This window comes from Schistocerca cancellata, chromosome 1 (assembly GCF_023864275.1).
Source record: "Schistocerca cancellata isolate TAMUIC-IGC-003103 chromosome 1, iqSchCanc2.1, whole genome shotgun sequence".
NCBI lineage: Eukaryota > Metazoa > Arthropoda > Insecta > Orthoptera > Acrididae > Schistocerca > Schistocerca cancellata.
In genome coordinates, this window is record NC_064626.1 from 78283123 (window position 1) to 78309997 (window position 26875).

The following is a 26875-nucleotide window of genomic DNA, read 5'->3' on the forward strand; positions in this document are numbered from 1 at the left end:
CTCTTTTGTGTGACACAAAATTAAATACAGGAAACATAGAACCAGTAAAGACAAGAGACAATAAAGACAGTACTTGTTTCTTCAATCCTTTGGTTGTTGTCTAATACTGAATAGGCTGTTAATACATTTAGTACCCAAGACTGGTGTTGTTTCTTGATTTGATTATGTCTATTTTGTCATTGTCTGATAAATAAAATGAAGTGAGCCTTTCTAATATTGCAACAATTGTAGCACGTGCCAAATAAGCGAAACTCTTTTGGCATAAATGGTCATTTTTATGTACCTCACTGACATCAATAACATGACAGAATATAATTCATGAAGTACCAAACCCAAATGCCTATTAGGCCTACTACAAGCATGAAGTTGTATGTTAGCAAATAGTTTCACGTTTCATTCAGATGCTCTAGTTTCTCAAACATGAGATCGAAAACTAGTAGCATGAAGTTTTTCCATAAATCTGGAATCATCATGTTTGTCCATGTAATTTGTGTGATGTTGCCATTTCTTCTCCTTCCTAGTTCTAACAAACAATCTTGTAATCACTAATTCTGTAACTGTTGCTGCCATTGTCAGAACTTATCCTCTGGTTAACTTCACTAACCCTGCAAGAATCACTGGTTAAGTTACTCTGCGTTTACTCTGGTTAGGCTTTATTATGTGTTCATACAATGCATTTTCCGCACTGCTCTGAGAACTGAACTTAAGCAACTGCTAACTGGAAACTGTATAACTGGCCCTTAGTATGATGATCTTGCAAAAATTTTCTGTCAAAATTTCATTTACTTGGATACACCAAGGAAATAATATGTCATTTTTCTAACCTTTTATTCCTGTTAGTCATTTACTTCCACTCTGTCAGTCTGAATCTATGTACTTCACTAACAATTATAACAACACAGATCATTTGCACATCCAATCAACTACATAAAAAACAGATATTGGCAATTTCTTGTTCATATTTATTCAGTTCAGTGTTATAGCCCAGTCTCCTTTTGTCTGTGGTGATTTTATTTCTAGATGTGACAGGAATTTCCCTAGCAGAGACATCATACATAATATGCACATATTCAAAAGTCAACTTATGCTTCATTCAGAAATCAACTTAGAATCAAAAGTGTTCAAAAACCAAGAGGTATGTTTTTCAAAATCATATGAATAATCGATAGACAAACTTGTGCTGGATGCTAGGCATTTTGTAAAACAAGGTTTTTCCCTTCAAGAACATGAATTTGGCACCCCCTGAAATGGCTGCCTGGGGTATATACCCCAGTTTGCTCCCCCCCCTCCCCCCTCCCACTGTCCCTCCCCCCACCCTTACAGGTCCAGGCCTGCAAATCATCAATACACACAAGTTGATTTTTTTCTTTTACGTGTTCATTTAGTGTATGTGTGTCTACCACTAACCATACTCCTCCTACAGTTTTTCTTACAACTTCTAGTGGATTGTTGTGAACGTTAAGACCCCTTTCTATAATTTTTATTTACAACCATTTTATCTATCTCATCTTGAACTGCTGTTCTTAAAACTAAGGGGTCTGAATGTAGGTGACAAAGGAATGGATCAGTAGCTTTAATTTTAAAATGATGTACATGGTCCTCAATTACTCCCGGTTTATCCAAAAACAAATCTCTATAAGTTTGTAAACTATTATGTAGCTCCTCCTTCTGCTTCTCATTTAATAAGTTGGAAGCGTAAGCTTTTTGACATAAGAGATCATCCTTTACCTCACATTCTGTTGTATTTTCTTCCTTGCCAACAATTTCTGTATTTGCTATTAAATAAATATTAATACTTTTTCCTCTTCTGTATTAAGTGAATGATTTATATTAAATTGTACTTCATAATAGTTTGTTATGTAAATCTAATTGTCCTTTATGGGATATCATCCAATCGGTCACTAGCAATATATGTAAATTTACATTAGATACTACTAATACAGTTTCCATGAATGTAAAATTATTTATACATATCGTAATTTTGTCTCATCTCTAATTAGTTTGCTTTTAGTCTCAGTGATCCCAATAACATGTAGTCCATTTACTGGCAACAGAGGACAATGACATTTATTTTTAGTAGAGTCTATTAGTTCTTGCAAGACCAAAGAGATTTCACTTCTTGAATCTGTATAAATGTATATTTGTCTATCTCTCACAATTTCTGTTACTACCCATTTAATATGTTCCTCTTCTGTAAATTGATGTTACCTGATCATGACACTCTCATCGACATTGTTTGCATAAAAGCAATAAGTTTTTTATATGTGGGCCTCCTGCTGAAACATTACATCCTAGATACTCTCTTTCAAATTCTGAAGGTGGCAGGGGTAAAATACAGGGAGCGAAAGGCTATTTACAATTTGTACAGAAAGCAGATGGCTGTTGTAAGAGTCGAGGGGTATGAAAGGGAAGCAGTGGTTGGGAAGGGAGTGAGACAGGGTTGTAGCCTATCCCCGATGTTATTCAATCTGTATATTGAGCAAGCAATAAAGGAAACAAAAGGAAAGTTCGGAGTAGGAATTAAAATCCATGGAGAAGAAATAAAAACTTTGAGGTTCGCCGATGACATTGTAGTTCTGTCAGAAACAGCAAAGGACTTGGAAGAGCAGTTGAATGGAATGGACAGTGTCTTGAAAGGATGATATAAGATGAAGATCAACAAAAGCAAAACTAGGATAATGGAATGTAGTCGAATTAAGTCAGGTGATACTGAGAGAATTAGATTAGGAAATGAGACACTTAAAGTAGTAAAGGATTTTTGCAATTTGGGGAGCAAAATAACTGATGATGGTCGAAGTAGAGAGGATATAAAAAGTAGACTTGCCTTGGCAAGGAAAGCGTTTCTGAAGAAGAAAAATTTGTTAACATCAAGTGTAGATTTAAGTGTCAGGAAGTCGTTTCTGAAAGTATTTGTATGGAGTGTAGCCATGTGTGGAAGTGAAACATGGACGATAAATAGTTTGGGCAAGAAGAGGATAGAAGCTTTCGAAATGTGGTGCTACAGAAGAATGCTGAAGATTATATGGATAGATCACATAACTAATGAGGTATTTAATAGAATTGGGGAGATGAGAAATTTGTGGCACAACTTGACTAGAAGAAGGGATCGGTTGGTAGGTCATGTTCTGAGACATCGAGGGATCACCAATTTAGTATTGGACGACAGTGTGGAGGGTAAAAATCATAGAGGGAGACCAAGAGATGAATACACTAAGCACATTCAGAAGGATGTAGGCTGCAGTAGGTACTCGGAGATGAAGAAGCTTGCACAGGATAGAGTAGAATGGAGAGCTGCATCAAACCAGTCTCAGGACTGAAGACCACAACAACAACAATAGGGTAATTGGCCTTCCCTATACTTTGATTCAGGTATGACACACTTTGGTTCTTAATGCCATCTATGACATTGGTAATGTTGGAATAAACACTTGTGTTTTTGTTTTTTGTGACCCTTTTAGTTATACTGCAGTAATTACTTTCTTTCCTTCTTATGTTTCTCTTTGGGTATCCATTAAATTCACTATTACTATTTACATTGTTGTCTATGGGTGTACTCACATCTCTCCAGGTTCAATGCATACTTAAACAAAAATTAACAGTTAACATTTATCCAATCCCTTTATGAAATTTCCTTGTATACATAATAAGGAAGTCAATTAACTAATATGTTTACTAGACGATTCTCTTCCAATGGATTCTCTAAATATTTTGATCCAGTCAAATGATATTCAGTGTACTTTTTATACTACCCCTCTTCCTACCCCCATGAACTATTATAAAACTTGAAGTCTTAACAGATGTAATGTTGTAATGTAATGTTAGCGCTTCCTGTTTATTTACTTGTGGATCAATACTTTTTTAAAACTTCTCTATAATGTCTCCCCTTTCCCCACAATTTAAAATCTGCAGAATAGACTGTTCTCAATTCAGCTGCATCTGCCACCAACTGACAAAGTGAAAAAACCTATTTTCTTATGGTATTTCTAGTTTTTAGGCAAAGATCTTGAAAACACACATAAAATGTATGAGGGATGTTATTTCCCCACCTGGCTTAAGCATTGGAAACTGTTTTGATGGATGCATTCCTGTCACTAACTGTAGTTCTTCCATCCATTAGCCTGGACTACTTTCAATAGTTACATTAGTTTCTCTCTTTAAGCTGCGGGCTTTCCAAAATAACTACACACCCTCCGACTCAGAGTTTCAATATTAAAAGTTTTGGCTAGTTTCATTGTCTAGGGGCTGGGATACTTAGTTGTCACATTACAGGGCAAATACTGGTGAGTCTACAGTATACGATAAGAATAGACTTACGAATCGAATGATCAAAGGTTTCTATCACTCGGCAATTGTGAATTATGGATGTAAAGAAAGATTGCAAATAAATAAAATCAGCAGGTACTATCTTAACAACTTTAAATGATGAGTACGATAGTAGAAGTACTTTTGAGAATGTGGTATATTTCTGCATAACATTTATTGGTGTCGATGGTCCAGCAATTAAATAAAATATAAGTTGAATAACAGGGAAACAATAGATTCCTACTTTATGTAATTAGTTATGAACAACAACATAGCTCATGAAATATTCACTTTGAAACACATACTTCATCTTCACTGCAGAAGGCACGGAAATCTCACAAGCACACAAGTCAGCACTCCGAAGTTTCTCTACCTCTCGTGATCACGCGCAAACTGCTCCACTCCAAGTCTTTCCCGCGACTCTGCGTCTGTCGCGCCATCGCCTCCCAGACTCCCCTGTCCTGTGCTGTACTGTCCAGAACTACCCCTGTGTCCTCTCTCAAAATGATGCTCCTCCCCCACTTCCATACAGTCTCACCATTAACGAGCGCTGTGATTGGCTAGAGCTCTCGCGCCATGTCATACAGCCAATGCACACTCACATACATTAAACACATACAAAATACTGGATTTACATTTAACTACTTGAAATTAAATAAATATTTCTATGGCTGGACCATAAACATGTTGTAACACACATTATTAAATACATGAACAATTAAATAAACATATATCAAAAGAAAAGAAGCAAAAGGTAAGCCAGGAGCCTAATGTCTCTGTGCTTCCTAAAACAGTTGACCAGTTTCTTCATCAATAGCATATATCGAATATTAACAAAGATGTGGATGAAATAGTATATTTATATGCATGCTGCTACTGTTTTTTCGTGTAACTGTGGAGTACTTATGGCCTGATGCAATTGATAGAAATTGGCCACTTTGACCTCCAATAATTCATGTACTATTTAAGTTACATGCCTATAATTCATACCAATTTAGGTTTACACTAATAGCTTTCTTAAGACATGGTGATTGACAAAATCAGATGAAGCATTTATATTTTGGAAATTCATTGCCAGATGTTACTTATATAATTCACCATCAGATACTAAACTTTAAACTAATAAAGAAATTGAAAATCTGATTACACCATCAGAATTGTCGTGCAAATAATGGTAATGTACATGTTTCTTTTTGAGGTATCATGATTCATCTGGCCACTATTAATTTCTAAATGATCTGTGAAATGTCTGCCATTAAGGTTTCACAAAGTCCGCCATCATTGGCACTCCTGGCATAGACATCTCCTTCATCGACACAAAGCACCATCCTCATCACAACGGAAGTCCCAGCCACACAGCTAGACCATGCGCTGGGGTTACCCCTCTCGTCCAGCTAACATCTGCCACCACGTGGTCAGCCTGCCGAGTGGCCCATGCCTGCCAAGCGGCACGTGCATCCACTGCTTCTTCTGAACTTAGAATATTTTCAGGGCACGATGACTCCTCCATTACTTCACAAAGTCTTGTCATGTCTTTTCTAATTATCTCTGTAACTCTTGCCAATTAATACCAGATTCACCTATAGGATTGGGTGTAATACTGAAGGAATCAATCCACTCCTGTCTTTTTGCTGTGCAAATTCCTACAATTGCTCTTCCAAACTAGGAAATGTAGAATATGGGCTCAAAATTTCTTTAAAAGTCCTGCCTTGTTCTAAAATATCTAATCTTTCCTAAGTAGCTGAGATTTCTTTATAAATTGTTTTTAAATCATCACGAATTTTCTTAAGATACTAAGTCACATTGTGCATTTATTTCAATTTGTAAATTCTTTAGCAAATTACTTATGACATTTTCTAAAATATTAACCCTAGTGCCTTGTGTCTTCATCATACTTATTGTTTCCACTAATCTAATACTAATTGTTTCCTCCTGTGCTGTAAAAGTTTCCACTAATTTTTATTATTATTGTCCTCTTGTGCCTTGAGCATCTTACTGAATTTCACAAATACAGCAGTCATATCAAAGACTTGTGATTCAGTTGCCAATTTACAGGTTGTGACTGGCATAGAATACTAGCAAAAGCACAATCCCACAGATCATTAATACTTAACAATCAGCAATGAATTCTATGTCTAGACATAATTTATCTATCAACAATCTTCACTACAAACACATCATACCATTTGTAACAAATTGTCACTTGTGCAGCCCACCTGATACCATATCTTCTAGCCATGGGGAACTGCATTATATCTGCCAGAACACTGCACACATGTTGCAGAGATCAGCTGTAATGGGCTGGTGCTGAAACTACTGGGGTGTAGCAGGCGACAGGTAATTGCGTAGTACCGCGGACCATATACCAGGTTAAACTGCTGCCAAGGGGGTCAGTCCACTGCTACAAAGTCGGCACTCTTCTTCTTCATACCTGACATTACTTTTTCATGTTTCAACTCTACACTAGTGTACATGACTCGTGCCTACTATCCGTAAACATGCACAATGTTGTAACTGTTGACTCTGTTGATATGGACAACCAAAATTTGTATATTCCTATTATTCAAACAATTTCTTCTTTTTCTCATAACAACCAACATATTTGTCTCCTTCTTTAATGTTTTACTGATTTAAATCCAACTACACAGCATGTGCACTGCTTGTCTTTCTGTTGTTGCTTTGATTGCCCATGCCAACAACATATCTTCTCACTTAATTTCATTAAAAAATTCTTTAAATCTTGTTTTCCTCTCTTTCTTCACACCTTTTTTTGTTTCCTGTCATGGTTATCAGCTGAAATTTTTCTATAGACTTTTCCTATTTTGGTGATAGGGTAGAGGTAAAATAATTCATTAGTCACTCTGTAGGATATTCATAGGTTAACTCTTCAAATTTCTTACAGTATATTTATTGGTTGCCATATTTCTTGTGCTGCAAAGGTCCTGCTCATCAGTGCCCCTTTAAACATGGATCAGCTCTTCGTAGTGGACTACTTCTTCCTTTGTCTCAAAAGATGCTGAAAGAGATTTCCATTCTTGGATGTACCCACTGGAATAACATAACAAGATAGTTTGAACTCAATGTATTCCCTGTAATACTGTATACAATCCTACGTGATGACAGCTCAACTACATCAGCATATATTCCAGTCAGACAAGAGAATGTATGCCTGTCAGAGTCCATCAAGACAATACAAATTTGTACAAATATGTTTTAGCATTGTTTGTTCTCGGGTGAGCATTTCTTCGATCTAATGGAAGTCATATTCTCCATGCCCTTCACTCATGGAATCAGAAAGCAAACAACTATACCCAACAGGTAGAAGCATTCGTGGCCCACCATGCCAATAGCATAGGATCAGTATAACTCTGATCTGCACAGACCATAAAGCACCTCCAGAAAGGTGGGTGCACCCTCCTTACTAACTACCTAATCTCATGAACACCTTTTATTGGCCAGTGGAGAGCAGGGAAGTGGAACATCTCCTTCCAAGAATAACATGACACACTTGACCAGCAGGTACTGTGAAGCCCAGTAAATCTGCTATCATTGTCCCACAATGAAGATTCGCAGCATCCATTCATACATTTACATGTAAAAACAATAACAAAACTTCCAAACAGTTTGTGAATTTAAATTTCTTAACTAATAAAAATACTTTTAACTGTCACAACTGTCAATGTCGATCAGGTAACACAGAGAAACTGTTGTTGTTGTTGTCGTCTTCAGTCCTGAGACTGGTTTGATGCAGCTCTCCATGCTACTCTATCCCGTGCAAGCTTCTTCATCTTCCAGTACCTACTGCAGCCTACATCCTTCTGAATTTGCTTAGTGTATTCATCTCTTGGTCTCCCTCTACGATTTTTACCCTCCATGCTGCCCTCCAATACTAAATTGGTGATCCCTCGATGTCTCAGAACACGTCCTACCAACTGATCCCTTCTTCTAGTCAAGTTGTGCCACAATCTCCTCTTCTCCCCAATTCTATTCAATATCTCCTCATTAGTTATGTGATCTACCCATCTAATCTTCAGCATTCTTCAGAGAAACTAGTTATTTTTATATTTTTAACTCTTAAACTATAGGACCTGAAAGACTTTCCACAAAGTGTAGACTAATATGGTTCTCCTTCAAATTCCCCAAATATGTTACAGACTTCATTTGGTTTCTCCATAATCATTTTGAACATTGTATTATTTTATTTGCAGATGTGGAAGGGTTTCTGCAATGGAAACCATTGAATGTGAAAAGAGTGGGTGGCCATGGTACTCCTGGAGAAGAAGAAAGAAAGGAAACATAAGACTAGGAATATTACAACCAAAAAGATATACATGACAGACTGCAAAGACAAATACTCTTCCCACTTCCCATCCCCAGAACCCCTCCCTGCAGGTGTACTTTTCCAGTGGGTGAGAGTATAAAAATCTCCAACAATCCTACAGAAGATACACCATGAAGAAAAACTCCAAACTCGTGATCTACACCTCTTACTTGGACTTCACTTCCTTTTGGTAAGACAGGGTAGGTAACTAGCTATACTAACTACACTAAGTAAAGTTCACCTCTCCTAAGAAATCTTTACAAACTCAACCATAAAAGATAGTAGATTATCAAATAGTACATATTCCCTTGCACAAACTTATATCAACCATTGTTACTATCAACCATTAGAAGGTATACTACCGGTAACCCTCACCAGATACACAAACCCCTTACGAAATATACTACAGAATTCTTGCACAATACGCTGCTATAATGATTACTGTATATACTTATTCATTGTGTCACAGCCATTAAGCAAGATGAGTTACAATTTTAAGGTGAATGGTAACCTTGTGTAGCACTATATACTGTATTCCCTTACTTATTATTACCTACATTAAGAAAGCACACAGTTCAGACAGCTGCATCCTAATCATTAATTTATTAATCAAGTATACTGATTTGCTCACTGTAGCTCAGGTAGGTTCCTCTATTTTGCAGCTTTTAAGCAAGTCTCCAAAGCAACAATATTGTAGTTGAATAGCATTGGGTACCATGGTCAGAGTCAGTTGAAATAAAAATCTTCTTAGTACCTCATCATGACATAAAACTCCACTGGAGAAACCAACATTTTGGCCACAGTTACAGTGGCCTTCTTCTAAGTCTACATCATTAGGCCACTGTAAGCATGGCCAAAACCTTGGTCTCTCAAGCACTGTCTTTCTCATGAAGACATGGTACCGTACTAAAAAAACTTTCATGTCATCAGTATTCTACTTCCGTAGAAACTGTCCATTACACCTCTTTCCTTAGAAGCAACTTCCTAACAACAACCCCAACCACCACAATGATAGTGTCTCTACAAATCTTTCCATTTTCCACCATTTGGGTGTAGGTCTCCTTCCTCTGCTATAGCTACCCTATTCACTACACCATTTATATACAATGAAGCACAGTGAGTTCCTGGTGCTAATAAGGTGAGTAAAATGTTTTTTTATTGCATATTTCTATGAGCTTCAAACATTGTGACTTCTTTTCAGTTATCTTTGTAGCTGCCAGTATATTTTTGTAATTTCTTGCATGTTTGAGTGCTTACTCAGAGCAAACTTTCATTTCATTTTAAAAACAGAGTAGCGTACAGTACTGCCGTTGCCATCGACCATTGTATCGAGCCTCATATCGTACAGGCTTTCATTTGTTTTGCTTAGAATAGCTTAGTGTTGGTTAGTCCATCAGTGAGAGAGAAACGTGAGTTCCTGCTACTAATAAGGTGAGTACACCATTTGTTTATTACATATCTTTATGAGTTTCAAACAGGAGGGAGTTCAGAAATGGATAGGCACTGTGATTACTGTGTACAGATATGTGCTGAGATGGTGACTCTTTGTTCACAGTTTCAGGGAGTGTTGGCTTCCATCACACAGCATGAGGCTGCTGCCAAGGGGCATCACGGTGGGGGGTCAGATGTGCGGATGCGAGGGAAGTTGAGCATGACCTATGTGCCCCTAATCAATCCACTGCTGTGGCTGCCCCAGGTACTGCCTGCACTGAGGTTGACCCCTCACCCGTGTTCGAGTGGGATGTCCTTCCAAAGTCTGGCAGGCAGTGAAAGAATTTCCTTGGGGCTGATTGTAGGGCCTCCCCGGTTTGTTTGACGAACAGGTTTTGGGTGTTATCTGTGGCTATGAAGTCTCTGAGCCTGATGCAGTCATCCACTCTGTTCCAGAGGAAGCTTCTCAGCCCACAAGGACTGGGCATTCACAGAGGGTGGGTTTTCTGGTAGTTGAGAGCTCCAACGATAGGTGCATAATGGGGTCGCTTAGGAACATGGCTGCCAAGGAGGGGGAGGAAGCCAGTGTGCACTCTGTGGGCATACGGGGGAGATTCATTCTGGATGTGGAAAGGGTGCTTCCGGATACCATCAAGAGTACAGGGTGCAGCCAACTGCAGGTGGTAGCTCATGTCAGTACCAATCACATGTGTCACTTTGAATTAGAGGAGATTCTCTCTGGTTTCAGGCGGCTAGTGGAAATGGTAAAGACTGCCAGTCTTGCTACCAAGATTAATGCAGAGATTACCATCTGCAGCATCGTCGACAGAACCGACTGTGGTCCTTTGGTGCAGAGCCGAGTGGAGGGTCTGAATCAGAGGTTCAGGCAGTTCTGTGACCGTGTAGGCTGCAGATTCCTTAACTTGCACCATCAAGAGGTGGGTTTCCAGGTTCTGCTTAATAGGTCAGGAGTCCACTACACACAGAAAGTGGCTACACGGATAGCTGGGGCTGTGTGCAAGGGACTGGGCAGTTTTTAGGTTGAGGGTCTCAGGAAACCACAGAAAGGGTGTCTGTCTAAAAGGGGGCAGGTAAAACACAGTAAGGTAGCTGTAGAAATGATCAGTATTGTAGTTGCAAATTGCCATAGCTGTGTTGGGAAAGAACAAGAGTTCCAAGCCCTAATAGAAAGCACTACTGCTCAAATAGTTATAGGTACAGAAAGCTGGCTGAAGTCGGAAATAAGTTCAGCAAAATTTTTTGAAACGATTTAACAGTCTTCAGAAAGGATAAATTAAATACAGTTGGTGGTGGAGTACTTATTACTGTTAGAAGTAGTTTGCCTTGTAGTGAAATTGAAGTAGATAGTTCCAGCAAAATAGTATGGGTAGAGGTTACACTTGACAATTAGACTAAACTATTAACTGGATCATTTTACCAACCCCCTGATTCAGAAGATATAGTTGCTGAACAGTTCAAAGAAAACCTGAGTCTAATTTCAGATAGGTACCCCACTCATACAATTATAGTCGGTGGCAACTTCAATCTACCCTCGAATGCTGGAAAAACTGTAAGTTTAAAGCCAGCGGCAGGCATAAAACGTCATCCAAAATTGTACTGAATGCTTTCTCCTACTCAAAGCATAAATGGTTGCAAAAGCATACTTGACCTCTTAGCAACAAATAATCCTGGACAAATAGGGAGTATCATGATGAATACAGGGATTAGTGACCACAAGGCAGTTGCTGCTAGGCTAAATACCATAACACTCACAACTATCAAAAAGAAACGCAAAGTACATAGATTTAAAAAAGCTGTTAAAATGCTCTTAATGCCTTTTTAAGAGACAGTCTCCATTCCTTCTGATCTGATCATGTAAGCATAGAAAAGATGTGGAAAGATTTCAAAGAGATAGTATCGATGGCAATTGAGAGATATATACCACATAATTTAATAAAAGATGGTACTGATCACCCATGGTACACAAAATGAGTCAGATCGCTGTTGCAGTAGCAATGAAAAAAGCATGCCAAATTTAAAAGAATGCAAAATCTCCAAGATTGGCAAAGTTTTGCAGAAGTTTGAAATATAGTGCATGCTTCAGTGCGACATGCTTTTAATAATTTCCACAATGAAACTCTGTCTCAGAATCTGGGAGAAAACCCAAAGAGATTATGGTCAAATATAAAGCACACCACTGACAAGACACAATCAATACCTTCACTGCACGATAACAACGGTGAAGTCACTGATGTCAGTGCCACCAAAGCAGAGTTATTATACAAGGTTTTCAAAAACTCCTTCACCAAAGAAGATGAAATAAATATTCCCGAATTCCAGTCAAGAACAACTGCAAAGATGAGAAACATAGAAATAGATATCCTTGGTGTAGCAAAGCGGTGGCCAATGTGGCCGAGCAGTTCTAGGTGCTTCAGTTCGGAACCACGCAGGTGCTACGGTCACAGGTTCAAATTCTCCCTCAGGCATGGATGTGTGTGATGTCCATAGGTTACTTAGGTTTAAGTAGTTCTAAGTCTGGGGACTGATGACCTCAGATGTTAAGTCCCATAGTGCTTAGAGCCATTTGGACCATTTTTGTAGCAAAGCAGCTTAAATCACTTAATAAAGGCAAGGCTTCCAGTCCAGATGGTATACAGTCAGGTTCCTTTAAGAGTATGTAGATGCAATAGCTCCATATTTAGCAATTACATACAACTGCTCGCTCACAGAAAGTTCTGTGCCTAAAGACTGGAAAGTTGCTCAAGTCACACCAATACACAAAAAGGGAAATAGGAGTAATCTGCTGAATTACAGGTCCATATCACTAACATCGATTTGCAGTAGCGTTTTGGAACATATACTGTGTACGAAAATTACTAGGTACCTCAAAGAAAATGCTTTACTGACACATAGTCAGCATGTATTCACAAAATATCATTCTTGCAGAACACAACTAGCTCTTTATAATCATGAAGTAATGAGTGCCAGCGACAGGGGATGTCAAATTGACTCCATATTTTTAGATTTTCAGAAGGCTTTTGACACCGTTCCTCGCATCTTCTAATCAAACTGTGTGCCTATGGAATATTGCCTCAGTTGTGCAACTGGATTCATGATTTCCTTTCAGAAAGGTCAGAGTTCAAAAGTCATCAAGTAAAACAGAAGTAATATCCAGCTTTCCCCAAGGAAGTGTTATAGGCCCTCTATTGTTCCTAAACTATATTAATGACATAGGAGACAATCTGAGTAGTCCTCTTAGAATATATGTAGATGATGGTGTCATTTACCATCTTATAAAGTCATCAGATGCCCAAAATGAATTGAAAAATGATTTAGATAAGATATCTGTGTGGTGCAGAAAGTGACACTTGACCCTGAATAAAGAAAAGTGTGAAGTTATTCACATGGGTACTCAAAGAAATCCACTAAATTTCGATTACGCGATTAGTCACACAAATCTGAAGGCTGTAAATTCAACTAAATATGTAGGGATTACAATTACAAATAACGTAAGATGGAACAATCACATAGATAATGTCATGGGTAGAGCAAACCAAAGACTGTGATTCATTGGCAGAACACTTAGAAGGTGCAATGGTTCTACTAAAGAGACTGGGTACATTACACTTGTCCGCTCTATTCTGGAGTAATGCTGTGTGGTGTGGGATCCGTATCAGGTGGGACTGATGGATGATATTGAAAAATTTCAGAGGAGTGTGGCTCATTTTGAATTATCGCAAAGTAGGGGAGACAGTGCCACAGACATGATACATGAATTGGAGTGGCAATCATTAAAACAAATGCGTTTTTCATTGTGATGGGATCTTCTCATGAAATTTCAATCAACAGTTTTCTACTCCAATGGCAAAAACATTCTGTTGGCACCCACCTACATAGGGAGAAATGATCATCACAATAAAATAAGAGAAATCAGGGCTCGTACAGAAAAATTTAAGTGCTTGTTTTTCCTGCGCACCGTTCGAGAGTGGAACAGGAGAGAGACAGCTTGAAGGTGGTTCATTCAACCCTCTGCCAGGCACTTAATTGTGAATGGCAGAGTAATCACATAGATGTAGTTGTAGGCATATTCAAATGCAGTGGTATGTATACAGGCAGAAGACAGCACTGTGTTTGGTAACACCCATATAAGACAACAAGTGCCTGGCACAGTTGTTAGACCAGCTACTCCTGCTACACTGGTAGGTTATCAAGATTTAAACAAATTTGAAGATAATGTTATAATCAGCACATGAGTGATAACACACAGCATCTCTGAGATAGTAATGAAGTGGGGATTTTCCCATATGACCATTTCACGAATTTACTGTGAATATCAGGAATCCAGAAAAACATCAAATGTCTGACACTGATGCAACCGGAAAAAGATCCTGCAAGAATGGGGGCAATGATGACTGAAGAGAATTGTTCAACGTGACAGAAGTGCAACTTTTCCATAAATTACTGCAGATTTCAATGCTGCACCATCAGCAAGTGTCAGCATGCAAACCATTCAATGAAACACCATCGATACGGGGTTTTGGGGTGCAAAGGCCCACTCATGTACACTCTATGATTGTATGACACAAAGCTTTACGCCTCTCCTGGGCCCGTCAACACCAAGATTGGACCATTGATGACTGGAAATATGTTGCCTGGTCAGACGAGTCTTATTTCATATTGTATTGAGTGGATGGATGTGTACGGAGACGAGCTCATGAATCCATGGATGCTGCATGTCAGCAGGGGACTGTTCAAGCTGGTGGAGGCTCTGTAATGGTGTGGGGCATGTGCAGCTGGAGTGATATGAGACCCCTGATACGTCTAGATATGACTCTGACAGGTGACATGTAAGTAAGCATCCTCTCTGATCACCTGCATGTCCATTGTGCATTACAACGGACTTGGGCAATTTCAGCAGGACAATGTGACACCCCACACATGCAGAATTTGTACAGAGTGGCTCTTCTGAGTTTAAACAACTCCACTGGCCACCAAACTCTCCAGTCATGAATACTGTTGAGCATATCTGGAATGCTTTGCAATGTGCTGTTCAGAAGAGATCTCCACCCACTTGTACTCTCACAGATTTATGGACGACCTTGCAGGATTCTTGGTGTCAGTTCCCTCCAGCACTACCACAGACATGAAGTACATACGAACACTCTATACCACATCATGCTGTGGCACTTCTGCCTGCTCCTGGGTGTCCTACATGATATTAGGTAGGTGTGCCAGTATCACTGACTCTTCAGTGTATACACATGGTGAAGAAAAATTCATGCACTAGGACTTGGCAGCATGATTCCACACATACTGGCAATACAAAAATGTCTGTCACAAAATTTCACCTGTCCATATTTTGGGCAGGAAAAGGGCATTAAAGATTGGCAAACTGGCATCACTGTAATCATGTGTACAGTAACTGCCTCTGTCTGGACTCATCAGTAGCGCTGTGCAGTTGGTGCAGTGGATAGCATTTATGGTAAGGATGCAGGAGGTAAAGAATTTGATTCTGGGTTGAGATTTATATGTTTTTATTTGCTAAAAGTAGTCTGTGTGGTATGATATCTGGCATCTTAATCATTACACAGTGATTGCAGCGGGTCTTCCACAAAACATTTGCAGTCACATACTATGAACACAGAAATGGAAATACAATTGCTTTCATTGGTCTGCTATTAAAGAAACCTTTTGCATGTTGTGGATGTGAATAGTTTCACACCACCAAAACTACTAGTTTCCAAACTTTTGTCTGTACCCTCCCCCAATGGTTCCATCAATTAATACAAACTATTGTTCTTGCCATGTTCAGGTCCATTACATTTGGTTAGGGTCATACATCACCAGTATACTTTGCAAATAATTCCGATGGGACCCTTCAAGGAGGGTACACCGAAAATGGTTTTGGAATCTTGTAGATGAAGTGGCATGAAACAATTTGAGCCCATGGGATGCAACTGGCTTCTTTAAAAGCTGACCAATGAAATCAATTGTACTTCCATTTATGTGTTCATATCGTGTAGCTGCAAATATTTTGTAGAAGACCCATTGTAATTGGTGTATGATGATAAAGATGCCAGATGCCATACCATGCTGACTATTTTTCATATCTTTGGATAAGATTGTGAAAGAAGTATAATTTAAAGAAGATAGAATGCTAGTAGAATGAAAGACTGTTATACAGAAATCAAATGGGAAGTAATATAATGGAGTGCTAAGGATTTATAGTCCTCAGCCGGAAAAGTTCAGATAGTTTGTGAACTCCTCTGATATCAGTGGCACTTAACTATCATTTCTGTGTGCCTACAACATCAAAAATAGTACTCAATATGCCATCCTGGATATCCCAGCTAACCCACACAGCTCAGTTACATGCATGAGGCCACCTACATTCCATGTCAAACCTCCCATTTAGTGCCTTTTTTATTTTCCACAAATATTTTAAATCACTATTTGATGTAACATAAATTTCAGGTAAAATACACAAATAAATCTGACTCTGTTCTTTTTGTATGTATTGCTTTACTTACTGTTAACACTGAGTCATTTATGCTTAACTTTATGAAAATACCATGCACATCATGTTAATTAACACCAAAAGTTAAAAGACAGCTGAAGGCTACACAGTCATTTTGGAACTGTTGACAAAAATCCATCATACATGTGCTCCAACAGTTCTGTTGAAATTACACATTAAATTCAGATAATCTTTCCAATAGTTTGAGTAATTACCACATCTAGAGAAGGAGATGTCTTAATAGCGAACCTTCGGTTCAAATATATCACTACTAGCCTCCTCCAAAGTCGACAAAATGGGATAAAAAACATCTACCTTACTTAAATTTGTATCTTGTTTTGAACTACTAAAACTGACTTGTGTGTAAGGATCTTGTAAACACTCCTTCATTGCCAACATTCCAAGCATCTATCTTCGTTTTTGATTCATCTTGGCCCCATCATATCTCTGTTTTGTCAGTGTTTCTACCATATTACCAGATTATTCTATATTTATATTTAACTCATCAATTTTATCACTTTGAGACTTAAATATTGTTTTTAAATCAGCATGATATGCATCTAGCATGGCACTTAAAACATCAAATAGCTGATTCTTTGAGGTGTATACATATCTGTGCTTACCAATGATGAATCACTAACATTTTCTAACAAATCTTTCATATGTTTGTTTATTTTCCTAATTACCAAACATATACAATTACTACAATATGTACTTTAAACCTAACCTTCTGCAGGTGACCGTCACCATGTATCTACCTCTTCATTAATAAGTCATTTTGGCACTCAAAACACTTTAGTTGCCCCGCTACACAAACCATAACAAAAATAAATAAATTCAAGTTGGCTTCAACACAGCTCACTAAAATGATAGTTGCCTTACCACATGGCGACATTAGTGGGAAAATGGGCCACTGTGGTAAGCAAACTGGGTCGTCGTAGGTAGATAAGTATCAGATGCTATTACCACCAGCTGCTGTGGTGTTCCTTTGGGATTGATGAAACAGCTGTAGTCCTTCACAGTTTCAGTCATCAATCCTCCAAGTTGTAGATGTTAATAAATTCTTCTGCAAAGTAATTGTTATCAATTGATGTGATGTTTATTCACTGGCAAATTAAATCTTCTGAGTATGGTTAATCCTTCTTGGATATAATTAATGAACTGCAACATTTCTGCTGTTAATCATGTTGCTTAGGACAACTGCTCTAATTGACAATGAATTTGTATTTTGGAAGTTGTTAATTTCTTTTTGATGTTCTTTTAGTATATTCTACCTCTCCACATTTCACTGACTCTTGGCAAAGAATTTGTTCTGGGTCCTTCAGTGGAGAGCCAGAATAAGGTGTTATCCACTATTGTTTGTATATCATAAGCAGACAGATAAAAAATCTACTCACCAAGTCTTTCCTTCTCATCCTGTCCAGTAAGTCTCCCCTGACCTGGGGTTCTGGGTGACTTTTCTAAGCTGCACCCCTTTTGCTAAACCTCTCCAGTCCTTTTCCTTCACCCCTCTTCCTTCCCCTTCAGCTCTCCTGCCAGAAGAAGGAGCCACTGGCTCCAAAAGTTTGTAAAAGTTAAATCCTTTTGTGTGTGTGTTCCCCTGCCACAGCTTGGTGAGACTCAAAACAGTTGCAAAAGATATTTTATATAGTCCTCAGTTAAAATTTTAAACTTTCAAAATATTGTACTTTAAGGTTTGTTTACATTAAAAGATATTATATTTTTGTGTCAAGAGAAATTTTTTGGTGAAGTTAACTGTGTTTTGGAGTAGAATCAAAGCTATTTGTTTAATGAGAAATAATTTACAATCTTGCATAACTTATACCAAATGTGGAAATTTGATGAATAGACATGGCATTTGTTATAAATTATATGGATGAAATGAAAGCAAATTACATCTTTTACAGATACAAATTATTCCATAACTTAGGTAATTGTTTATTTATAAAGTAAACTCTACAAGATGACAAACGTTTCATATTTTCTTACTGAAATTTATAAAAACATTTTTATATGTCATAGACATATTTGGAATTAATAACTTCAAAATCTTGGTTTTTTACACGTTCTGCATGCTGTTGAAATTCTCTCTACTGTCTGTTCTCAGTTTCTATCAATACTCACTTACCTCTTTAATGATCCAATTGGACTGTTTTGATTTTGCTTGTGGTAACTCTGTCTCAAGATGCAAGTAATTACTGGAGTATCCCTGCAGGTGGCTGTGCCAGTGTGTCATCAACCTGTCACTGGGTCTACCAAATGTTGGAATGATGATGGCTGACTGTTGGGGAATAAGAGTCAGAGCACAGATTCTACCTTAGTTGATAGTGAGACATGGTCAACGCCCATCAGCTTCATGATGCTGGGCTCAGTGTGTGCAGGATGATTTATAATGAGCTCTAGGGCAATATTACCATCAGTTATGAAGGCATGGCCTGCTTGTGGTACCACTTACGTGTGGGTAGGCAAATACTGTTCCATTGCGAGCATTCCATTCACATTGTGGTCCTTAATGTGAGATGCAATCAACACAGTAATCACCGACTGTCTGCAGAATGAACTTAACTTCAGCATGTTACACCATATGAGTCAACTGATGTATCCCTACAAGTAGCTGCGGCTGTATGCCTCAACCTGCCACAGGGGCCTCTGAGGGCAGTAATGGCATCATCAGATCTCTGGAGGAAACAAATAATGGCTGATGTTCTACATCAGCTGATGGCAGAATACCTGCCAGCCACCATCTAGTTTTGTGGTACAAGATGTCCACCCTGAGTTATGTCAAAATGTGTGAGCCAAGACAGGGATCTTTGAAGTGAAATGCAATGTATGTAATAGCCTTTGATCAGCTGCACTAGAGATTTAACTTCCGCATGTTTCACCTGATGAATTACTCCTCATTCTCTTAATATGCAGATAATTTTTAGCCTGTTCTGTGTAACACATTTCTCGACTGATCTCTTATATAACACCATAATACACAACTGTCAAAGATACTGAAATTTTATAGTGCTGAAATGAATACAAAGGAAATAAAATTGTGACTTGCTGCTGTTAACTTCTCAGAATCAGTTTAAGACTTTATAACAAAATTATAAATATGTAAAAAGTAAATAAAACTAGTGCATTAGATCTTATTTTAAACAAAATAACACAATTTTGAAGAACTTTTAAAATATGATGCAAAGAATAGAGTATGTAGACTTATTTACAGAATCATTGCATTTCACTGCAGCAGATAGTTTTCCTGCTATTTATTTCTAACAAAACACTTTTCTTTTAATTCAATATTAATTGGTACTGACCCGAAAATATAAAGACATGCACTCTTGCAGATCAGTATTTTCTGGAAAACAGGCATGGTCTTTCATGTAATAACCTAAAGAGTAGTTTCGGTCTCCTGTCTTCAATTCAGACATGTAAACTGTATTATTGTATCCAATATACTCTCCGCCAGCCATTTTCTGTGAAAATTAAGTACAATTTGAAAGAAAATGTTAAGCAATACTTATTATGCATACATGTTTGAGTAGTAATACCTACGCGAATATGCTCCATTATAACTCCTAGTTGCTTTTCTGTAGACAAACCAGTTCCAACCATGGTCTGAAATAGTGAACATACTACTATTGCACCAGTGTTGATCATTGGGTTGTGTGGTTTATCTGCAAAGGAGTTACCTCCGAAATAGTTCAGCAGTAGGGAAGTTTCTGATTATAGATTTACATTAGTAGAACTCATAAACCAAAGACTTACTATCAAGATCAAGGCAGACTTCATTGAAATTCCTTCCACTTGGCTCATGACCAACATATTGATGTACAATTTCTGATCCCAATTGCTGCATGGCAATCCCATAAACGAGTGGTTTGCTGAAACATTGAGGTTATTAATTTTATTAGGGAACTAAATATGACAATCAATCCAAACTTTATGTATTTGAGGCACAGATACAGAAACAGGAACCATATATGAGGCTGAGAATGCAAAATGCAAGGTAAGTTAAAGCTGTGGAATATTCTAGGTAGCTCAGTCGGGAAATGCTCCCTGTAACAGTTGCTATTTGGATTGAAATCTGAAGCCAGCACACAGTTTGAACTTATGACAATTATCAGATTCAGAGAAAATTTTAAAAGAGAAATAAGAGTATTGCTTGATCAGTTACTATTACTCCATTTTTATATTAACAATTCATGCACTACATAGATATTGAAATGTAATTATAGAAATTGAAAGTGCAAGTTTAAATAATATAGTTTCATGTGACAAGCGTCTTACAGTCTCAGCATAACAATGACAACTAGAATACAAGAACAATATACACTCCTGGAAATTGAAATAAGAACACCGTGAATTCATTGTCCCAGGGAGGGGAAACTTTACTGACACATTCCTGGGGTCAGATACATCACATGATCACACTGACAGAACCACAGGCTCATAGACACAGGCAACAGAGCATGCACAATGTCGGCACTAGTACAGTGTATATCCACCTTTCGCAGCAATGCAGGCTGCTATTCTCCCATGGAGTGGATGTAGTCCTGTGGAACGGCTTGCCATGCCATTTCCACCTGGCGCCTCAATTGGACCAGCGTTCGTGCTGGACGTGCAGTCCGCGTGAGACAACGCTTCATCCAGTCCCAAACATGCTCAATGGGGGACAGATCCGGAGATCTTGCTGGCCAGGGTAGTTGACTTACACCTTCTAGAGCACGTTGGGTGGCACGGGATACATGCGGACGTGCATTGTCCTGTTGGAACAACAAGTTCCCTTGTCGGTCTAGGAATGGTAGAACGATGGGTTCGATGACGGTTTGGATGTACTGTGCACTATTCAGTGTCCCCTCAACGATCACCAGTGGTGTACGGCCAGTGTAGGAGATCGCTCCCCACACCATGATGCCGGGTGTTGGCCCTGTGTGCCTCGGTCGTATGCAGTCCTGATTGTGGCGCTCACCTGCACGGCGCCAAACACGCATACGACCATCATTGGCACCAAGGCAGAAGCGACTCTCATCGCTGAAGACGACATGTCTCCATTCGTCCCTCCATTCACGCCTGTCGCGACACCACTGGAGGCGGGCTGCACGATGTTGGGGCGTGAGCGGATGACGGCCTAACGGTGTGCGGGACCGTAGCCCAGCTTCATGGAGACGGTTGCGAATGGTCCTCGCCGATACCCCAGGAGCAACAGTGTCCCTAATTTGCTGGGAAGTGGCGGTGCGGTCCCCTACGGCACTGTGTAGGATCCTACGGTCTTGGCGTGCATCCGTGCGTCACTGCGGTCCGGTCCCAGGTCGACGGGCACGTGCACCTTCCGCCGACCACTGGTGACAACATCGATGTACTGTGGAGAGCTCACGCCCCACATGTTGAGCAATTCGGCGGTATGTCCACCCGGCCTCCCGCATGCCCACTATACGCCCTCGCTCAAAGTCCGTCAACTGCACATACGGTTCACGTCCACGCTGTCACAGCATGCTACCAGTGTTAAAGACTGCGATGGAGCTCCGTATGCCACAGCAAACTGGCTGACACTGATGGCGGCGGTGCACAAATGCTGCGCAGCTAGCGCCATTCAACGGCCAACACCGCGGTTCCTGGTGTGTCCGCTGTGCCGTGCGTGTGATCATTGCTTGTACAGCCCTCTCGCAGTGTCCGGAGCAAGTATGGTGGGTCTGGCACACCGGTATCAATGTGTTTTTTTTTCCATTTCCAGGAGTGTATGTCAGCATAGCAGCCTTTGTTTCTTCCTATGTTATTGCAATTGTGTCTACAGATACTCACATTTGGCTGCTTGGTCTTTCTCAAACATTTACCATAAAAGGCCCGATCTACAAGCTTTAGTAACCTGGTGTTTCATGATACATGAAAAAGTAAAGTTCCATCCAAAGTTGCCCTTGTACATATCAGGTGCCTATCATCCCATACTGTTTTCCTCTTAATCTTTTCACCTGTTGTATATTGTGCAGCCACCATAATCTAATAAATAAAATTTATCACATCTTTATTTTATACCTATTAAATGAAGTAAAACAGATAGATAATTTCTTCTTGTATGAAATTCATGTGCTGCACAAAATTACAGAAATAATTAAAGAGGCAGAAATTAGTAAATCTGAGTCCTCTATTAGTTGGGGTGTTAAAACATCGAACATAAGGACAAGTTAATTTTAGTGTTAACTCAGTGATACAATTTCTGCCGTGTCAGTAATCCTTTTTGTAAACTCTTTGAGTTTTTCAGTCTGAGTTTCTTATACAATTGTTGCTGTGTGAATAATCAGTACCTTTGTACCTCTTTTTTGTATCAATACTTGCGTGATTTATAGTAATAAAAACCCAGATTCATCAATTATGATATTGTTGTTTGTTTTTTTAACATCTAAAAATGACTGGAATTGCACACAACAATATGGACCATGCCCTTAATTATACAAATGAGGAAGACATCAGGCACATTGCTGAGAACTCTCCTCATACTCTTTTGAAGATCAAGTAACTCTTTGAGCAGATGATAAGGCTGAGATGAAGTATTCTATGGGATGTATTAACTCAGTAGAGCTTGGAAAATCACAGTCATGTGGATGTCACTGATGCATTGACCCTGCTTGGATGACACTGATGCATCACATCATCTGCAATATAGTTTGTATGTGAATGAAGCTGCTTCATGGCTAATTGCCAGAACCATACAGTCTGATCAAAACAGTATACATCCTACCCCAGTGACTTCCATTCTGTTATGACTAAAAGAGCAACCAGCAAAAGCAAATACTGAATCTTGGATATAGTCAAGGGTATTAAATAACACACATTTAGGGTCTTTCATAAAAATAAGAAAAGCCTCATTAATAAAAAGGATAAACTTCTCAACCCCACACAGGAAAAAGAGGAGATAGATGAAATATTAGAAGACGTGTTATGCATACTGAAGCAACAGAACATCATATGGAAATAACTGATATTTAAAAACAATTACCTCAATGAATTTTATTCTGTTAGAGAGTATGTGGATTATTTAAAGAGGTAAACAATCTTTCCACATTATTGTACATAAGTTTCAATTCAGATTGTACACTCTTCAAAATTACTCCAATATTTAAAGTGAAATTTATTGTCCAGAAGTTTCAAACCCAGATGTATGCTGCTGAGAATGTAAATGTATTTTTAATCTGGTATTGTAGTGTGCTGTCTTGTCCAATTTTGTGTGATATATTTGTGATGCAGATGCGATCAATAGGTGAAATAAACAACTACTACTAATACAACAAGACAGAGATTGCTGAGAAAACATCATGCAAAAGTTAATAAGAGTGGAAAGCTAATTGCATTATATGTGGTAGACATGTCAGGTGGGGCAAAAATAGAAAGATTAGAAAATAAAAGATCCAGAAAACTAAAAGGTTACAAAGACAGGAATTACTGAAAAAAATTGCTGAGACTGAAGGAATTAACAGAAATTTAGGCCACGTGGGTGGTGAGAACTGAGGATGTGTAAGGTTAGTTCCCACCCACGTGGTTCTGAGAAACTGGTGTCAGGAGGGAAATCCAGATGGTATGTGTGGTGAAACAGGCCCCAAGGTCACAAATGTTATGTTATAAAGCATGTGTGTTGCCAGTAAACGGCCTCTGCCTATGCCCATTTATCCTAACTGAAAAGTTGGTGGTCGTCATACTAATGTAGAAGGACCCACAGTGTTTACATTACAACTAGTACATGACATGTGTCGTCTCATAGGTGGCTCTCCCTCTGATGATATATGTTCTTCCAGTAAATGGCTGGTACAGGTTTGGTAAAGAGTCTTAGAGTGGGTGGTCACAGGAGTAGGAACCACAGGGAAGGGAAATGGGTGCAGAAGGAGCATAGGGTCTGACCAGGATAATGCAGAAATTGGAGAGGGTGAGGGGTGCAGGAGGGGGGTGGGGAAGCAAAGCTATTCTAGGTGTTAGTGGCAAAAATACCAGACACAATGGACCTCACTTCAGGGAATCATTTTAGGAAGTCATAGTGTTGTTGAAGTAACTGATTAATACATTCAAGACTAGGATAATGCTGGGTGACAAGTGGTGTACTCCTAACCTGTTTTCTGGAGGGATCAGCAGTACCAGAACTGAATGCAGCCCAGAAAATCTGCTTTTGAACTAGGCTGGTAGGGTAACTAAATCCAGTGGAGGTTGAGGTGAGAACGGTGTATTGTTGTAAAGAGTATGCATCTGAACAAATACATAAAACCTTGAATGCCATGGCTGTTTGAGAGGGAATGTTTGATATGGAAATGATGGAAACTGTCAAAATTTGAGTAATACATAAAGAAAAGTGGCATCAGATTCAAAGTAGGATTATGTGAAATTTAATTGGGAGAATGTATTTAGAGATTCCAAAATTTTTAATAAGTCAGCCTTTCTATGAGTCCATATGGCAAAGATGTCATTATTGTATTTAAACCAAATCACTAGCTTAGGGGTAATGGGTACCAGGAAAGCTCCTTCCAAAAGATTGGCATTAAGGAGCCATCCTGGTTCCCAAGCCTGTACTCTGGTATGTTTGTATGACTGCCTCTCAAAGGGAAAGTGGTTGTGTAAAGTTGATTAAAGTGAGCAGGAAGGACACCATAGGTGTGGAATCAGGTGGGCAGTGGCAGTGGTAATGTTCAACAGCTGACAAACCATGTATATGGGAGTAGATGGAGGTGGCACCAACAGTGACTAGTATGATGTAGGAGATGCACACATTTCAGATGATTTAGGAAATGGCTGGTGTCTTTAATACAGGAAAGGTGTTTTTGTACTACAGGATGTAGGTGTTGAACAAATAAGGTAGATACACATTCTGTGGTGCTTTGAGGTCAGCAACTATGGGAGGTCAGGATGAATGTGTTTGTAGATTTTAGGAAGAAGTTAAATGGTGGTAACTTATGGTCTGGGTAGGGCAGAAGTCGTGTGGATTGAGGTTTTTATCCTTGTGAGGGGCCTGAGGTTTTAACGAGAGACTGTAAGTCAGTTTGTATCATAGGGATGGGATCTTGATGGCTGATGCTGTATGCAGAAATGTCAGGGGGCTGGTCTAGAACCGCACATACATACTCTGACTGGTCAAGTACCACAGCTGTACTTCTCTTGTCTGCTCAGAAGATAATGATGGAGTCATCAGTTTTTAAGGAACAAAGAGCTTGGAGTTCTACAGGAGACAGGTTAGGATCACAATGTAGGGACCTGAGTAAGGGTTGTGAAGCAGTGGTGGACGTTAGGAATTCTTGGAAAGCTTTTTAAGAGAGATTTTGAGGTAATGGTGGTCGGAACTGTTCAAGGCAGGGTTCAGTATAAGGTTTTGAGATTGTGTTGTAAAGTGAAATTTCCAGTTGACATTATGTGTGAAGGAAAATGATCCTCAACCAAAGTAGCATGACTAAATACATATTTATGGGTGCAAGTGAGGCAACTGGCTAATACAGATAATTCAGGAGGGGAGAGGGTCGTAGATGAGAGGTTGAGAATACTGTACTGCTGTGGCTGATTCTTGTGATCATGAGTTACCATCGCTCTGGCAGGCAGTGTTGAAGGCTGACAGATATTAAGGTTAGCCATGGTTAGTTCATAGGAGAGTGGTGGTTGATGGTGTGGCTGTTTAGGGATAAGGAGAGGTTCAGGAATGGAAACACTACTGTTGAAATCATTTATAAGAAAGCAGGATAGCTTTTAAGGTAAATTCTGGCCTGTCACTGCACTTTGAAGTTTGCTTGGCAGAACATACCACCCAAGGAGACATGAGGAGCAGATAACTGCAGGATTTTGTAGAAGGAGAAGTCTGGTGGATCAAAAAACAATCAAAGCCAATTTTGATACCTTACTCATCCCATTGGTATTAGAATTGCTAGACTATGGAATCAGCAGTCCTTCTACAATATTTATAAACATAAAATTTGTATAACATTTACAATAATGGATACAGTAGGGCACAATATGTAATGATTCGTGATACTTCATAATACATAAACATAAACAAGATACATAAAATAACAAGATAATAGACTTAATATACAGGGACACATCCATATTAGTAAATTCTTTATACTTGAAGACCAATATGATATCTTTTACAACAAAAAATTGATGATCTATATGCTTGCACTAATGGGATAATCCAACTATACAATAAAACTACACATGTGTATATTCATTTATGCTAACAAATACACTAATTATGTAAAATGAATTCTGCAACAAATATTCTTTCAATTTGATCTTGAATTTTGATGTTTCAAGAACAATACTTTTGACTTCTCTAGGTAGAACATTGAAAA

At 38.9% G+C, this 26875-nt stretch overlaps 1 protein-coding gene across 1 annotated transcript in view; it reads right to left on the reverse strand.

Annotated features, from left to right (window-relative positions):
• The window catches only part of LOC126174882 (glutaminase kidney isoform, mitochondrial-like), a 187895-nt gene that overhangs the window by 117145 nt on the left and 43875 nt on the right, over positions 1 to 26875 (reverse strand). Inside the window, exons 6-8 of the mRNA XM_049921699.1 lie at positions 20328 to 20443; positions 20115 to 20236; positions 19877 to 20035 (exon numbers count right to left, since the gene is read on the reverse strand). Coding sequence (XP_049777656.1) covers positions 19877 to 20035; positions 20115 to 20236; positions 20328 to 20443 — 397 coding nt within the window. The remainder of the gene's footprint in view (positions 1 to 19876; positions 20036 to 20114; positions 20237 to 20327; positions 20444 to 26875) is intronic.